This window comes from Dermacentor albipictus, chromosome 2, assembly GCF_038994185.2.
Source record: "Dermacentor albipictus isolate Rhodes 1998 colony chromosome 2, USDA_Dalb.pri_finalv2, whole genome shotgun sequence".
Taxonomy (NCBI): Eukaryota; Metazoa; Arthropoda; class Arachnida; order Ixodida; family Ixodidae; genus Dermacentor; species Dermacentor albipictus.
Window position 1 is genome coordinate 3,226,609 of NC_091822.1, and position 17,558 is coordinate 3,244,166.

General features: G+C 45.8%; 1 protein-coding gene across 1 annotated transcript in view; it reads left to right on the forward strand.

Annotated features, from left to right (window-relative positions):
* The window catches only part of LOC135921120 (4-pyridoxate dehydrogenase-like), a 337,516-nt gene that overhangs the window by 99,428 nt on the left and 220,530 nt on the right, over positions 1–17,558 (forward strand). The window contains exon 2 of the mRNA XM_065455439.2: positions 7,439–7,641. Coding sequence (XP_065311511.1) covers positions 7,439–7,641 — 203 coding nt within the window. The remainder of the gene's footprint in view (positions 1–7,438; positions 7,642–17,558) is intronic.

Sequence of the window (17,558 nt, forward strand, 5' to 3'; positions counted from 1 at the left end):
TCTTTACAGACTCATTGTGTGTCGTGAGAGCCCTAATTAGCTTACGAAAGCATAAGAATTCCGTTTTGAATTAGCTGTATAGCTTGTTGTGCTCCGCATATATGTGCAACCAAGCGATTATCCTATGCTGGGTACCGGGCCATAAAGGTATAGAAGGCAACGTAGCTGCTGTCGAAAACGCTACGTCATTGAGTTTTAGCGACACAGATGGAAATATTCCCATTCCTGCCACAAACCTAAAGCCCTTTCTGGGCCGTAAATTGAGGAATCATTGTCAAGCAGAGTGGTATACACAAACATTGAATAATTTACACATTCTAAAACCAAAACTGCGGAATTGTATAAGTGAGAAAACAGCATGGTACCACGAAGTACTTCTTTGCCAATTAAGAATAGGACACACTTACAGTACTCACTCCTACCTCTTGAATGGGGGGAGGGGGGGGATTCCCCTCCTTGTATTAGCTACGGCGATAGCCTGACAGTCCTCCATGGTCTTATCCAGTGACCTGCAATAGAAACAGAGAGGAAAAAGTATTTCCCTTGCGCACCTCGACTCAGCATGGGTTCCGCTCTGGTTTTTCGTGTGTAACACCAGGGGCGTAGCCAGGGGGGGGGGGGGGCTTATGGGGCTTCAGCCCCCCCCGAAATTTTTTCGCGCTGTCCATGCACCGCCGACCAAAGCAACCCCCGGCGCAGAAAATCATTCTGGATTTTATCTAGAACGTATTTTTCATGCTCGAAAAGCCATCTCACCGCAAAAATTGCGAACTCGGGCTGGATTTCGCGGCAACGCCCATGCACCGGGAGTCACATAACGCAAGCAGCCCCATCCGAGCACTAAGTTTCAAGGACGTTTTGATGGCGAACGGGCTCGCCGCGGCATCTCGCGGAGGCTGCGGAATCTACACTCTATCATGGAATCTACGGTGCGCGTGGATGTCAATTCCGAAACTTTATGGGTATAAAGTTCTCAGAAACTTTTGATCTGAAAGGTACATTGACATTTCCAAACGTGTGCTTTAGATTTTCAATTGCGTAACAATGTAAGTTTAATGTTCCCATAAATATTTGACGTCAAAGGTGCAATAACGTTTCGAATGTCGCACATCGGACCATACAACGAGACTAGCCAAATCAACGCACTATCAGACAAGTTGACAAAGCCCGCAGCGAGGCCCGATGAGACGAAGCGTTGTGCTGGTTCATTCGTGCCGTATGTCACATAAAAAACATCAATTTTTTTTCACCTGCGCCAAAGCATCCAGTGAAGACACTAAAGCCAGCCAAGGTAACTTCATTGTTATTTATTTTTTCTACTATAACTTTTAATCGCGAAGACCACGTTGAGCCTCTTCAATTTTGTTGTTCTCGGTCCCCTACCTGGGGGCTGCCAGAGCCAGCCAGAGCGCATTCATTTTTCTCGTGTTGCCCCGACCACCGCGCGGCGCACTTCTTTGGTTTCTCTGGACTCTCTGGACTTCTCTGGACGAGAATATTTTCATCTGGCAGAGTTTTTGGACGCTTTCTAGCTAGCAGACGAGAAAAAGAAACAATGGTCGCTCAACGACATCAATGTGGGGACTCGACGGATTGCACCGCGTTCGCTTGAGCGCAACCTCTCCAGAAAGTCTTGTTTTGCCAGTGCAGGATACCGAGTAGTATTCACATGGTTCTTGGTGAACCAAGCGTCTCGTGTTTTCTTCGATATTCCTTTAATAGCCACATTAGTTGCCCAAAGTGGGCATTCGATTGTCACCAACATACTTTCCTTTGCGTATTTTTTTTTCGTTACGGTTCCCCCGCCCCACAAAAGGAAAAAAAAAATATGTTGCGGTGCAGCGAATTGTCGCATGGCGAAAGTTCGATTTTGTTACTTCTTTTGTGGAAAGCAATGAGCCACGGGAGGCTTCACTTGCCGGATGCTCTTATGTTATTGCGATAGCAATTATATGGGCACTCCAGGCGCATTCCTGCCGTCGCCCTCATGTTTCGTATAAAGTCCAAGGGTGATAAGATCGTGACCGCGTGCAGCATGCTGTATTTGCGAGCGAAAGCTTAGGGGGGGGGGGGCGGAATGGCTGAGCCGATGATGGCGGCTCAGTGGTGTGTACGCAAGGGAGAAATGCGAGGAGCAAGCGCGCCGCCTGCCATCGCGCGCCGTACATCGGGGGGAGTGGATGGAATGGGGGCGGAATCTAGGATTCTTGGAATCTGTGATAGCGCAACACGTTTATTTGCCTTGTTTGACGCATTATATACAGCGACTTTTTCTTAGATACGTGGGTTTATTGGAGACTTATACGTATATTTAAATATGTTGCGGGGTTTTGTGTATAAGTGCAATGAACTTTGTTTCCAGTCACACTTTTTGCCCTTTATCAAGCTGTATCTTCGCATTTGTATATTCCATTCTATCTTCGCATTTCTAATGTACGAGGGCGAGTCAAATGAAATTGAGCCTACCCACCGCGCGCAATGATGGTTCTGCTCATTATCTGCAAGGCCTGCGCGTAGCACGCACGCATCTCTCATTTACAAAAGTGGCATGCAGGTGTGAGCGTAAATGTTCTTTAATGCGCTCATAAACTTGGTTTAACATAATTGCGTGACGTAATGGACGCTCCAGAAGTTGAGCAGCGTGGTGTCGTGAGCTTTTTGACAGGTGAAGGTGTTTCCCGAAAAGAAATTAGTCATCGTATGGCTGCCGTGTCGATTGAACATTGCATTTCATTGGCCACTGTGAAGCGTTAGAACAAACGGTTCAAAGAAGGACGTGGAAGTTGCAAAGACAATCCCAGACTGGGACGAAGCCATCGTGCAATCACCCCTAACAAAATTTCAAAGGCTGATAAGCTGATGACACAAGAACGGAGGATAAGCATCGATGAACTGGCAGAGCGTGTGAACATCAGTCACGGTTCGGTTCACCGTCACCGTTGACGCCATAATTCATGAACATCTTGGTTATCGGCTCTTGTGTGCGCAATGGATGCCGAAGATTTTGAATCTCTGCCAGAATAAGGAGAAGTTCGGCGCTGCCTTTACTCATCTGATCCGCTATTACAATAAGGGTGACGATTTCTTGTCTGCAAGTGTGATCGAGAACGAACCATGGTTCCACTACTACGAGCCTGAAACACGACGGCAAAGCTTACAATGGAAACACTTGAATTCACCACCCCCCCCCCCCCAAAAAAAGGAAAGACCACCATTTCCACCGGAAAGGTGTTGTTGACTTTTATTTTTCGATCGTCAGGAGCCATTACTGATAGAATTTACTGAATCTTGAGAGACTATCACTTGTTTACGATATTGTGAAACGCCGGATCGCCTGCGTGTCGCAGTCAAGAACAAACTACGTGAAAAATTGACGAATGGGTTCATCTTGTTCCACGACAATGCCCATCTCCAAGTGGCTGATGTGGTTAATATAAAACTGGCGAAGTTCAAGTAGGAAATGCTGCAATATTCGCCATACAACTCAGATCTGTCGCCTTGCGACTTCCACATTTTGGCGCAACCGAAAAAACAGCTCATGGGAACCAGATTCGTCTCGGACGATGACGTGAATGTCAGTTGCAGACGTTTTGAAGCAGTGACCCAATGAGCTTTATGAGACGGGAATTACGCGACTCGTTAGTCAATGAGAGAAATGTCTAAATGTCTAAATGCTCACGGAGGCTGCTTTAAATAAAGTACCCCGTTTGTCATATATTTGCATTGGCTCACTTTCATTTGACTCGCCCTCTGCTGCCAGTACAATTTATGAGACGGGAATTACGCGACTCGTTAGTCAATGAGAGAAATGTCTAAATATCTAAATGCTCATGGAGGCTGCTTTAAATAAAGTACCCCGTTTGTCATATATTTGCCTTGGCTCACTTTCATTTGACTCGCCCTCTGCTGCTAGTATAATTTCGGTGCAATTAGTCACAATAGACGACCGGTGATAGATGTTTCTGCGTAATACATTGGAACAAATGACAGCGTCATTGAGATTTTTTACTGGCCGTTGCATATGTACAAGGATTTAAACAAGGACCTTGAATGACAAAGTTTAATTAACATATTTGTCCTCAACTTGTTCATTTCATGGCCTTTACATTTTTCATATCAGCGACATGTACTGCTTTGATGATTTTGAACTGATGTAGTTCTAAAGTTCATGTGATATTTTCTTTATTATTAAATAGACAAGAACATGGAAGCATTGACATCAGTTACGTTGGGCACGATTTTTGGCACATACGAATATAATATTTTATGAAAAATACGTATTTTACTTGTATTGACAGTGCGTAGCGTTCAATAATTCGTTTGCAGCATCTTTGGCAATGGCAATGAGGTTATTATTTATGTATTTGATCCATAGGCAAATTATTTAAGAGGAATCTTAGCTTGGGCGCAACTCCGACGCGGCCTATTCAGATACATGTAAAACGCAGAAACGCTTTTCTGAGATAACTCCTGAATCGCTTTTAATGAAATTTGTTGCATTTGAGAGAGTAAGTTAAATTCTAGTGTTGGAAGTGGAATTTCGATTTAGGGCCCAAACTTTGTTTAAAATATTTTGAAAAATTCGAAACTTCGAAAAAATAGGACGAAGTTTACAGATTAAGAGCTCTGCATAAAAACAGATATCGCGGTTCTGTACGCGGCTCCCAGTACACCATTCAAAGCGGACAAATAGGATATGTCTATTTGTATCTTACATGAATTGGTTATGTTATGTACAAGGGTTCTGCAAGAGCCGTATTTCCATAATACTTTATTTTTTGACACTCATGTGTAACATATCAATTTTGTCCGCTGTAGACATACTATTATGTGCAATTCACGGAATTGTGATATCAATTTTCATTGCTGATTTACAGATCTATAAACTTAATTGTTTCGTTTTCTGAAACTTTTCGATTTGTGCCACTTTTCTGTAAAATGTTGACGACGTAAATCGGAAATTCGAAACAAACAGGCACTAGAATTTAAGTTTTTCTTTTAAATGCGACAAATATAATCAAATTTGGTGCAGTGGTTGCCGAGAAAAACGAATTTTCCTTCTACGTGTATTTAGATAGGAGCATCCGACCTAATTTTTCCTCTTAGGAGGAGGCCGAGCTGCAATGTGAGCCCCCCCCGAAAGAAATTTCTGGCTACGCCACTGTGTAACACAACAACCCGAATTCACTCACGACATTGCACTCGGCCTGGACCACGTTGAACACATAGGTTCACTCTTTCTTAATCTCCGGAAAGCATTTGATGTCGTCCCGCACAATCTACTTTGCTTAAAGCTATCGGTCCTGGGCATTTCTGAACATATTATCGGCTGGATAAAGGATTATTTGCACCTGCAAAAACAGCAAGTTGTTCTTAAGTGAGCAACATAGGCTCCAATTCACGTGCTATCGGGAGTGCCTCAGGGCTCTGTGCTTGGGCCATTTTTGTTCCTTGTTTATAATAACGATTTAGTATATTAGGCCTTAAATCACTAATTAGACTGTATGCCGACGACTGCGTAATGTATCGTACATTGAAATGTCATGCCAATACGTCTGTCTTACAGGATGACCTTGAAAAAGTGTCTATCTGGTGCAAGCGGTGGCAGATGACTCTGAATACTGGTAAATGCTACCATGTGCAGTTTACAAAGAAAAAGAAAAGATTCCCCAGATCCTATTTCGTAAATAATATTGCACTCAGTACCGCTAAGGATGTTAAGTACCTCGGAGTTACGTTTTCTGAAGCGCTTGACTAATCATATTAACTCAATAAGCGCGAAAGCTTACCGTCTTCTTCACTTTCCCCGACGAAATTTTAAGCATTCTCCTTCATCACTGAAGGCAACTTTTTATTTAAGAAACGTCAGGCCTATTCTAGAATATGCATGCGTTACCTGGGATCCATACACTAAACACCTCACAGACAAAATAGAACGCGTCCAGAAGCAAGCAGCACGCTTCGTAACAGGAAATTATAATTTTACTGCCAGACGATCCGGAATAACGAGAAAGGTTGGGTTGGAAAACTCTTTCTTCACGCAGGAAAATCCTAACATTGAAATTTCTTTACAATATATATAAAAGCAAAACAGGTATCGACAAAGCACTGTTCATCAAGGAGCCGCATTACGTTTCATCTAGGAGACACCACGCTAACAAAATTAGAGCTTATGAGTGCCGTACCAATGTGTTTAAGTATTCATTTTTTCCTAACACGATTAACGATTGGAATAAGCTCCCTAATGAAGTGTTGGCAGCGTATAGTATTGAAAATGCTATTGAGAGCCGTATTCTTTGATTGTTCTTTTATTCATCTCTACACATATGCTATTCATTTTTTTGTTAGTTACTTTGTTAGTTACTTTGTTATTCACTTTGTCTGGTACTTTGTTAGTTTGTCTTCAGCTTTGGGAAGTTCGGTGTTTAAACAATGTTGTATTTACTAATGTATTCTTTTGATGTTGCTAAATGTGTTACTATTGCGACCAACTGTATTTTAACCCCCCTACGATAATGTCATGCAGGCGATGTAGGTGTACCGAATAAATATCGGGAAAACGTAGCTCTTCACCCTGATTTATTTCTTAGCGGTCAACCGCTTTTTAAACTGCAAATAGTCTTAGATTTCCTAGCCGAAACCGCCACTCTGAAAATAATTTGGCCAGGAAATTTTAAAACGTGGTTATCAGCCATTGAATTCGAGGACCGTCTTCATGCTCTAGTGTAACTGTTGTGTCCTTTTCATAGGTTTTTTACCAAACCCAATTGTCATCGTCCAGGTCCATCGCTAATCAGTGTCGTTATTTTAGTAGCTATATATTCTAGACATTTACAGCGAAAATTTTTAGGCCCTTATACAGCCATGTCACATCTACCGAGATGAATTCGCTGTCTATGCTATGCACAATAAATCCTTAAAATTACCATTTGTCATGGCGCTCTTTGGCCATAACTGGCCCTTGCACCATTAAATAACCGCACATCGTAAGGTACAGCTATTCTTTTATTGTGTAGTTCCGTAGACAACAAAAGCGGTCACCAGAACCCCTGCAGGTTAAGTGCAGATGGCTATAAAGGCTGATTCATTGGTACCGCAACGGCTGCGTCATTTACTCGTTGAGAAGCGCACTCACACACGCCGAACCTCTCATTGTCATAACATGTCTATAGTAAATCAGATGGTCTTAACCCAGAACCACTTTTGCCAATAAAGAAGCCGAAAAAAAGTATTAAAGGAGCTATCGCTTATTATTTGATCCAGAGCATCTAACCCTGATCCTCTGTTGGTTTGGCATATATGGTAAAATGCTCCAATAACTGCGAGGCTCTGCCCTTCAAATCTTTGTTTTGCTTTGGTATAGCTGTGCTGTGTAAAGTATTTGGCTTGACAATAAAATTTCATCGCTCTTATTAACTACACAATTTTCTTTTCGCAGTGGGCGGTGGCTCAGCAGGCTCTGTGTTGGCCAACCGCCTGTCGCAAGACCCCTCGCACCGAGTCCTCTTGCTTGAGGCCGGCGGCGTCGAGGACTCGGTGACGGACGTGCCTATGCTGGCCTCTGTCAGCCACCACACGGACATCGACTGGAGCTTCGTCGCCGAGCCGCAAGAGAGCTGCTCGTTCGCACTCAGGGAACAGGTGGGTGCACCTGCTCCTCCAGCATCGCGGTTCGTCGGTGACGGAGGAAGAAAGATACTCAGCCATATTTTGGAATAAAGGAAATTAACGATGACAGGCGATAATGCTGACGAAATTTCAGTGAAATAGAACGTCATTCTTCTTTTATTTCTGCGCAACAACTGCAATTTTCGACGCCCTGCAAAATTTTTATTTCGAATATATTTGGCTGGACGCTCAAAAAGTTACAAATTATGGAGAAAAAGTATTGTGGATGGAGTTCGCTTTTAAAAGACGCATAAAATTCTCCAAAGCTGGGCCTATCTTCGAATTGCTGTACAAAAACCAAGTTTGTCATGTGTTTGTTTTTTCGAACACACATTTTAAACTGAATTTAATTTATTTCTATTGACAGTGTTCAGAGTTCCCGGTATAAAAATTCATCATCATCATCATGATCATCAGCCTAGTTACGCCCATTGCAGGGCAAAGGCCTCTCCCATACTTCCCCAACTACCCCGGTCATGTACTAATTGTGGCCATGTTGTCCCTGCAAACGTCTTAATGTCATCCGCCCACCTAACTTTCTGCCGCCCCCTGCTACGCTTTCCTTCCCTTGGAATCCAGTCCGTAACCCTTAATGACCATCGGTTATCTTCCCTCCTCATTACATGTCCTACCCATGCCCATTTCTTTTTCTTGATTTCAACTAAGATGTCAATTACCCGCGTTTGTTGCCTCACCCAATCTGCTCTTTTCTTATCCCTTAACGTTACACCGATCATTCTTCTTTCCATAGCTCGTTGCGTCGTCCTCAATTTCAGCAGAACCCGTTTCTTAAGCCTCCACGTTTGTGCCCCATATGTGAGTACTGGTAACAGACAGCTGTTATACACTTTCCTTTTGAGGGAAAGTGGCTACCTGCTGTTCATGATTTGAGAATGCCTGCCAAACGCATCCCAGCCCATTCTTATTCTTCTGGTTGTTTCAGTCTCATGATCCGGATCCGTGGTCCCTACCTGCCCTAAGTGGATGTATTCCCTTACCACTTCCAGTGCCGCGCTACCTATCATAAACTGCTGTTCTCTTCCGAGACTGTTAAACATTACTTTAGTTTTCTGCAGAATAATTTTCAGACCCACTCTTCTGCTTTGCCTCTCCAGGTCAGTGAGCATGCATTGCAATTGGTCTCCTGAGTTACTAAGCAAGGCAATATCATCAGCGAATCGCAAGCTGCTAAGGTATTCACCATCAACTTTTATCCCCCATTCTTCCCACTCCAGGTCTCTGAACACCTCCTGTGAACATGCTGTGAATAGCATTGGAGAGATCGTTTCTCCCTGTCTGACGCCTTTCATTATTGAGATTTTGTTGCTTTTTTTGTGGAGGACTACGGTGGCTGTGGAGCCGCTATAGATATCTTACAGTATTTTTACATATGGCTCATCTACACCCTGATTCCGTAATGCCTCCATGACTGCTGAGGTTTCGACTGAATCAAACGCTTTCTCGTAATCAATGAAAGCTATATATAAGGGTTGATTAAATTCTGCACATTTCTGTATGACTTGATTGATAGTTTGAATGTGGTCTATTGTTGAGTAGCCTTTACGGAATCCTGCCTGGTCCTTTGCTTGACAGAAGTCCAAGGTGTCCCTGATTCTATTTGCGATTGCCTTAGTAAATACTTTGTAGGCAATGGACAGTAAGCTGATCGGTCTATAATTTTTCACGTCTTTGGCGTCCCCTTTCTTGTGGATTAGGATTATGTTACCGTTCTTCCAAGATTCCGGTACGCTCGAGGTTATGAGGCATTGCTTATACAGGGTAAGCAGTTTCTCTAGAACAATCTGACCACCATCCTTCAACAAATCTGCTCTTACCTGATCCTCCCCAGCTGCCTTCCCCCTTTGCGTAGCTCCTAAGGCTTTCTTTACTTCTTCTGGCGTTACCTGTGGGATTTCGAATTCCTCTAGGCTATTCTCTCTTCCACGATCGTCGTGGGTGCCACTGGCACTATATAAATCTCTGTAGAACTCCTCAGCTACTCATCTCATATATCTCATCCATATTAGTAACGATATTGCCGGCTTTGTCTCTGAACGCACACATCTGATTCTTGCCTGTTCCTAGTTTCTTCTTCACTGTTTTTAGGCTTCCTCCGTTCCTGAGAGCCTGTTCAATTCTATCCATATTATAGTTGCTGAGGTCCGCTGTCTTGCGCTTGTTGATTAACTTAGAAAGTTCTGCCAGTTCTATTCTAGCTGTAGGGTTAGAGGCTTTCATACACTGGCGTTTCTTGATCAGATCTTTCGTCTCCTGCGATAGCTTACTAGTTTCCTGTCTAACGGCGTTACCACCGACTTGTATTGCGCACTCCTTAATGATGCCCATGAGATTGTCGTTCATTGCTTCAACACTAAGGTCCTCTTCCTGAGTGAAAGCCGAATACCTGTTCTGTAGCTTGATCCGGAATTCCTCTAGTTTCCCTCTTACCGCTAACTCATTGATTGGCTTCTTGTGTACCAGTTTCTTCCGTTCCCTCCTCAAGTCTAGGCTAATTCGAGCTCTTACCATCCTATGGTCACTGCATGCAGCGTACCTTGCCGAGCACGTCTACATCTTGTATGATGCCAGGGTTCGCGCAGAGTATGAAGTCGATTTCATTTCTACTCTCACCACTCGGGCTCCTCCACCTCCACTTTCGGCTAACCCGCTTGCGGAAAAAGGTATTCATTATCCGCATAATATTGTGTTCTGCAAGCTCTACTAATAACTCTCCTCTACTATTCCTAGAGCCTATGCCATATTCCCCCACTGACTTGTCTGCAGCCTGCTTCTTGCCTACCCTGGCATTGAAGTCGCCCATCAGTATAGTGTATTTTGTTTTGACTTTACCCATCGCCGATTCCACGTCTTCATAAAAGCTTTCGACTTCCTGGTCATCATGACTGCATGTAGGGGCATAGACTTGTACCGCCTTCAATTTGTACCTCTTATTAAGTTTCACAACGAGACCTGCCACCCTCTCGTTAATGCTATAGAATTCCTGTATGTCACCAGCTATTTCCTTATTAATCAGGAATGCGACTTCTAGTTCTCGTCTCTCCGCTAAGCCCCGGTAGCACAGTACGTGCCCGCTTTTTAGCACTGTATATGCTTCTTTTGTCCTCCTAACTCACTGAGCCCTATTATATCCCATTTACTACCCTCTAATTCCTGCAATAACACTGCTAGACTCGCCTCACTAGATAATATTCTAACGTTAAACGTTGCCAGGTTCAGATTCCAATGGTGGCTTGTCCGGAGCCAGGTATTCTTAGCACCCTCTGTAGCGTCACAGATCTGACTGCCGCCGTGGTCAGTTGCTTCGCGGCTGCTGGTGACTGAGGGCCGGGGTTTGATTGTTGTATTCATATAGGATGCTGTGGCCAAGTACTGCACCAGGGTGGCCAATCCTGCTCTGGTGAGGGAGTGCGTTACCGGTTCTGGCCACCGGGATCAGGCCGCACTCCAGGCCTCTTTGTGCAATTTTCTCAACACACGGTTTTTTTGGTATTTTCCGGTGGAGAATTGCGCGGCCTTGGGTGTTTGAACCACGGTCCCCTTGCACGGGAGACGGATACTCCACCGTCCCCGCAGGAGTTAAATAACAAAAATTAAATTATGGGGTTTGACGTGACAAAACTACTTTCTGATTATGAGGCACGCCGTAGTGGAGGACCCCAGAAATTTCGACCACCTGGGGTCTTTAACGTGCACCTAATTCTAAGTACACGGGTGTTTTCGCTTTTCGCCCCCATCGAAATGCGGCCGCCGTGGCAGGGATCCGATCCCATGACCTCGTGCTCAGCAGTCTAACACCATAGCCACTGAGCAACCACGGCGGGTCCCGCAGGAGTTGTACGCCTCATTTAACCTACAGTGGTGCCCTATTTGATCAGTCAAGGTTGACCAATCTGAGCTCGGTTATACCGCACGGCTGGCACCCGGCTAGAGAACCTGGTATTTATGACCTGCACATGTGTCGCCATACCTAATTGAGGGTGTATATAATTTGTTTAGGAGGGTTCCCGTACAGTGATAAAATAAAGGAAGAGACAGTAAAAAGAAAAAAAATGAAGAAAAGGGGAGAAAAAAAGGGCCATGACAGGTGATTTGAATTCGTGACCCTTGGATGTTGCCCGGTAAGATAGCTCAGTCGGTTGATTCGTCAGGCCCCAGTTAACTTTCAAGTGCCATAGCTCCTGCTCCGAGCCTTTTACTTACGTGGAAAGGGACTAATGTTTTCTGCGAAAAATGGCTGCCCGAGGAGAAGAGCGAACTCGAGCGGCTTTAGAGACTAGGAAAACTGCCTTAAAATATTTAGACTTGAGGGGAAAGCTTCGTTAACAAACTATAACACTGCAATCAGCACTCGAATACGACGAGAGAAATTATTGAGACATGGAAAATTTCCTTTAAATAAATATGGTTTGCGAGGCAAATGCTTGTAAGTATTGAACCTCTTAAAAGATGAGGGGGGAAATATGCGCTCACCGAAAGGGCATCGTCCGCACGAGACCACCACCAGGCACCTTACTGAGGCGTGGAAAGCTCTGCGGCCGGAACGAAGCCTCCCTTCTTCGCCGGCCAAGAGGGGAAAACGCGCTTTCCGATCACTCAAGGTTGCGTGGACATAGTATAACTCTAGCGTCTAGGAAAATATTAAACAGGTGCGAGGGCGGCACGCATAGCGTGGGAAGCTAGCCGCCAGAATAACTATCTCAAGGACTGCTGCTGGCGAGGGCGAAATACCTTCGTGTAATTATAATAACCCTAATAGGCCTACTTTCGAAAGAAAAAAAAATGAAACGGCCCAGAAGGCTATACTACGAGAGCTATGATTGATAATTTTCTATATATATATGTATTCATCTCATCTATGGGATCGCATGCGCGCGCTGTTGCTTTGTCTCTGCGTGTAGTAGTTAAGAGAGCCAGTTTAAGGGCGGAGAAGAAGGAAGGAAAGGAAAGCAAAATTGCAGCGCCATGGTTTTAAAGCGCACCCGTGGTAGAGAAACGGAAGGCGATATAAGCGTGCGTGGCTATGATACAGACACGACAAACTGCCTTAAAATATTTAGACTTGAGGGAAAGCTTCGTTAAACGATAGCACAGCAATCAGCACTCGAATATAATTATATCCCTAATAATAATTGTAAATATTCATTATGAATATTATATTCATTATAAAAATTATGAAAGCACAATTGCGGTGTTTTGCCTTCGGGCCGCTTTAGTAATATCTTGTGGCCACCGAATAAAAGAAACCTTTGCTAATCACGTAACAAGACTAGCTTTAGTGGGATTCCCGGAACGCATTATAGTCAGAGCGGCCGAAAAGGTTATAAGAATAGTAAAGGGTGTACAACCCACAGATTCAAGGAACAGGCTTAGCACGAACAAAAAGCGCCTTGCGGTTGTACCTTACGCCCATTATTTTTCCCATGGGCTAAGGAATGTTGCCAGCCGGTATGGCGTTGAAGTGGTTTTGAGTACTCCTAACAAGGTGCAAAAACTGTGCCAACCTATTTCAAATAATTTTGACAATAGGGTAAAAAATGCAGCTGCCGTCTTAAGGACGGTCAAAAATTCACAAAATATAGAATGGGTGTTGTGTACCGGCTTCTATGAACCTGTGGCAACGTGTACATAGGACAAACCGGTCGGTGCATAAACGCCCGCCTAAAGGAACATGAACGTTCTCTTGGTAAAGAAAACTATTCGCACTTGTCGAACCACTGTAATCTATGTCATTGTGATCCGTTATTTTTTGACACTGGCATTTGGTTTTCAGATAAAAACAAACACGTGAAATCACAGATGCATTTCATATCAAAAAGCGTGCTGAAAAATGCATCAGCCAGCCATCGGTTGCAATCACTGAAAATGAATTTGCCTTTTTAAATACTGATTGAACCTTTATAATCTGTTTTTAATCTGTTTCTGTTTTACTGACGACTTTTGTTACACATGCTCAGAGCTGATAGATGCGGTATATGTTCGGTATCTTTCCGCAAATAAAGCAGTTGTGAGTAAACCCTCGTGCGGCCCCTTCACTGTGTCCTTGTCAATTGTGCGCGCAAAATATTTCACTATGAAGACAGGACTCCTGGGCTGCCGCAAGAAGAGGCACGCTTGTAAAGACGTCAACGTGGCAATAGAGCAACCGCCACTATGCACAACCAGACGCCCTTTCCACGAACTGTGACACTCTACAGGAGAACTTCCGCGAACCAACGTCGCCTAGAAAAAAGGATCAAGCCGCCCCTCCGGACCTACAGGCTCACTGAAAGTGAAAGCAGCTGCAAAGCCACGACGAAAGCTTACCTTGTCAACTGGGAGAATGGACCAGGCCCCTTTCCGCGAACTAATGTCACCTAGAAGAAAGGAAAAGCGCCTCCGATCCCGCACCTAGGGGCTTGGTACCTGCGGAGGCGTGCCCGTACCGACTCACTGAAAGTGGGAGACGCCCGTCCACAAACCAGACTCAGTGCCTGGCACGTGACATTGACGTGATTAAGATCGCGCCCACGATTTCAGAGAGCCTATATAAAGGGGCTCTGCAAAGTACTTTTAAACTTCATTCTCTTATCATCTTTCACCAACCTTTGAATGAACAGTGCAAGTTACGCACTAGAAGTCGTCTCGTCCGTGCCTGGTCGCCATGTTCTACCGGATGCCTGCAGCCTGCCGACAACGGCAGGCTAGCCAATAGTAACGTCGGTCGAGCTTCGATAAACAGGCGTCGCAACAACTGATCGGCAGCGGTGAGGTACAGTACCCTGCGATACGCAACAACTCGTGGACGACTTTCTGCGGCTTTGAAGGGAATGGAATGGAAAAACTTTATTTCTCTATATCTCAGAGAGATTGGCGGTGGGCCGGTGTCTTCATGTTTTGAGTCCTGGCCGCTTCACAAGGTCGGCGCCCCTATTCCAGGGCACCGCTGAGTCTCGCTGCCTCGCAGGCGTGCTGCACAATTGCCCGTTGGGCTGCGAGCTCGCTGCTGGTGAGCAGACCCTCCCATTGTTCCGCACTTGGGTTATTTACTTTATGGAATGCGAAATTACGCTTGCATTCCCACGTGATGTGGTATAACGTGGGGGTTGTTCCGCACCACGGGCATGTATCCCTGTACTGGGTAGGGAACATTTTGTGTAATGTGTGCAGGTTGAAGAACGTGCCCGCTTGCAGTCTTCGCCAGCTTACTGCCTCATGTTGTGTGAGCGATGTGTGGGGTGGGGGGTATTTAAGTCTCCTTGCTCTGTAGTGGTTAAGTATTTCTGCATACGTCGGCTCAACCGTTAAGGGGGCCTCTAGGGTTTCCGACTGCCCTGCTCGGTGCCTGAGTTCGCGAACTAGGCGGTCCACCCTTGAGTTGCCCTCTATACCGGTGTGTACCGGTATCCAGAAGATCCTACGTTTTATCTTTTTGTTAGGAGGCTCTGTTTTGAGGAGGATTCTCAGTGCTTCCTTACTAACTTTGCCTTGTGTGTAGTTCCTGCATGTTGCTTTGGAGTCCGTTAGAATTATCAGAGATTTGTTCCTGCGGTAACCTTCAGCCGCCGCTAGATCTACGGCGACTTCCTCCCCCTCCGTTACAGTGCAGTTTCTCAGGGTCGCGCAGCTAATTGGTTCTCCCGTGTGGTTTACCATTGCTGCCACGACTCTAAACATTCTAGTGTTGCGGTCCCATGGGTATACGGCCGCGTCTGTGTATACGGTGTTTTCTAGTGCGGCTAGGTTTCGTTCCACGAAATCTGCTCGTGCCTGCCTTCTGGCGGCGTGGAGATTCGGGTCCATGTTTCTTGGTAGGGGGCTAACCTCCAGTGTCTGGCGAACGCTGTCTGGGATGCTAGCAGCCCGATCCTCTATTCCGTCTGTGTTATGCCCTATTCTCTTTAGGAGCTTGCGGCCGCTGGCAGTCTCCTGGAGCCTGGCGATCTGTGCAACGAGCTGCGCTTCCGCGAGTTCTTCGAAGGTGTTGCTCAGGCCCATCTGTAACAGTTTATCGTTGGGCGTGTTTCTAGGCAGATGTAGCGCCGTCTTATACGCTTTCCTTAGTAGCGTTTCCGTCTGTTCTTTTTCGTGCTTGGTCATGTTGTGGTACGGGAGCGAGTACGTGACTCTGCTGACCACTAGGCTTCTGACCAGCTTGATTGTGTCTTCTTCTCTCATTCCGCTTCTTCTTTCAGACACCCTCGTTATCATTCGGCTTACTTGTTCTGTCGATTTTTGTAGTAAGCTGATTGTGTGGCTGCATTTCTTGCTTCCTTGAATCCACATGCCTAGGACGCGTATCATGCTCCTTTCAGGTATGTTTTGTCCCTCTAGCTTTACTATTAGTTCTTCCTTGGTGGGGTTTCTTCCCACTCTCAGGATTTCTGATTTTTCGGTAGAGCACGCCAGGCCCCTTTCTCTGACGTATTCTGCCACGCACTCGGCCGCCTCCTGCAATTTTTTTTGCTTCTGTCCCAGAGAGCCTCGATTGACCCAGACCGTGATGTCGTCAGCATATATTGCATGCTGGATGCCATCAATCTTGCTGAGTCTTCGAGCCAGTCCGATCATTGCGATGTTGAAGAGTATTGGTGAGATCACGGAGCCCTGCGGCGTGAAGGGAAAACTGCGGACGCGTGGCTGCTGCTCACGTGTTCCGTGCCAAGTAATCCGGCAGAGTTTGACAGGGCTTCTGGTTGCTCGGAACCAAGTTTTAAAACTTGTTTGCTCGGAAGAGAAGCTGAATCGACGTAGCTTCCACGTGCGGCAGTTTCGCGTTTCCCCAGAGGCGAAGGGAGAAGCCGCAAAATGAGTAAACCTTTACACTCAGTAGTGTCCTGTCTGACTTAACTGATGCTAATTATTTGTTAACGTTTTCTCTTCTCTAGCCCAAAATAACGTGTAATAAAGCGCGGGACTCTTTGTACAAGCGCTCTCACTTGTGAGTGCTTTGTCTCCGTTGCTTTGCCTTCATTGCCCTAGAATGTTGTCCACGAGTATAACAAAATTAACAAGCATGGTGTCACGCGCGCACAAGCCAACATGAACACATCTCACTCGAAGACTGAGGAAACTCACTGTCAAAACGATGCAGTGAGTAAACCCGGCAACAGCAGCGAGCGCATTGACCTAGGTGCAGCCACTCGCATCAACGCGCACTGCGCCTTGAAAACACAGCGCGGACTCCTGTAGCAGATGCCCATCGCAGATGGCTTTGAAGGCACAGCGGCCCAATAGTGGGCGTGCGGCTACTCGGGACGCATTTTTGCAACTGCTAGTAGGAATGGCTGGGCGTGGTATTTCTCGCCGCGCTTGAAGTTTCTGCGCAGGCACGAGTAAGGGCAGGTGCGAGAGAGAACGTCTGGGGGCCTTTGTTCCTTGAATATGTGACTCTGCCTAGTGTCAAGAATGGCGAGCTTCGAAGCAAGATTGCAACCTTGCTACCCGATTACGACAAGGGGTGCAAGACGCGCACCTCTCCCTCTCCGTCGCTGCAGCTAGGAGGCGTTCGAAGAAGCGGCCTTTGTGCTGAAAACCCGCTTCCTTCCTCCAGCCCCATCGACATTGTGACCGGACGAGTTCGGTGTGTGGACAATGATTCCAGAGTTCCCCAACGCGGAGCTGATTTGACACGCCTGGTCAAGCTGCCGCGGGAACGACGTATTTTTGCGCTTCTCACGTTTCGGCAGACGCAAAACAACGAGCGACCCTCGATCGGCGTCGATACTTTCCGGAACGGCACCCCCTTCAACGCCGTCGCTTGGGCTTCGGAATGTGTGTGCCTTTGTGTCTGTAAACTGATCAGCAGAGCAGCGGCGAGGTGGTGATGAGTAAACGAACAGTCGCCGCGTCGTCAGACCGGCGGATCGAGTGTATAAAAACTGTGGTTGTGC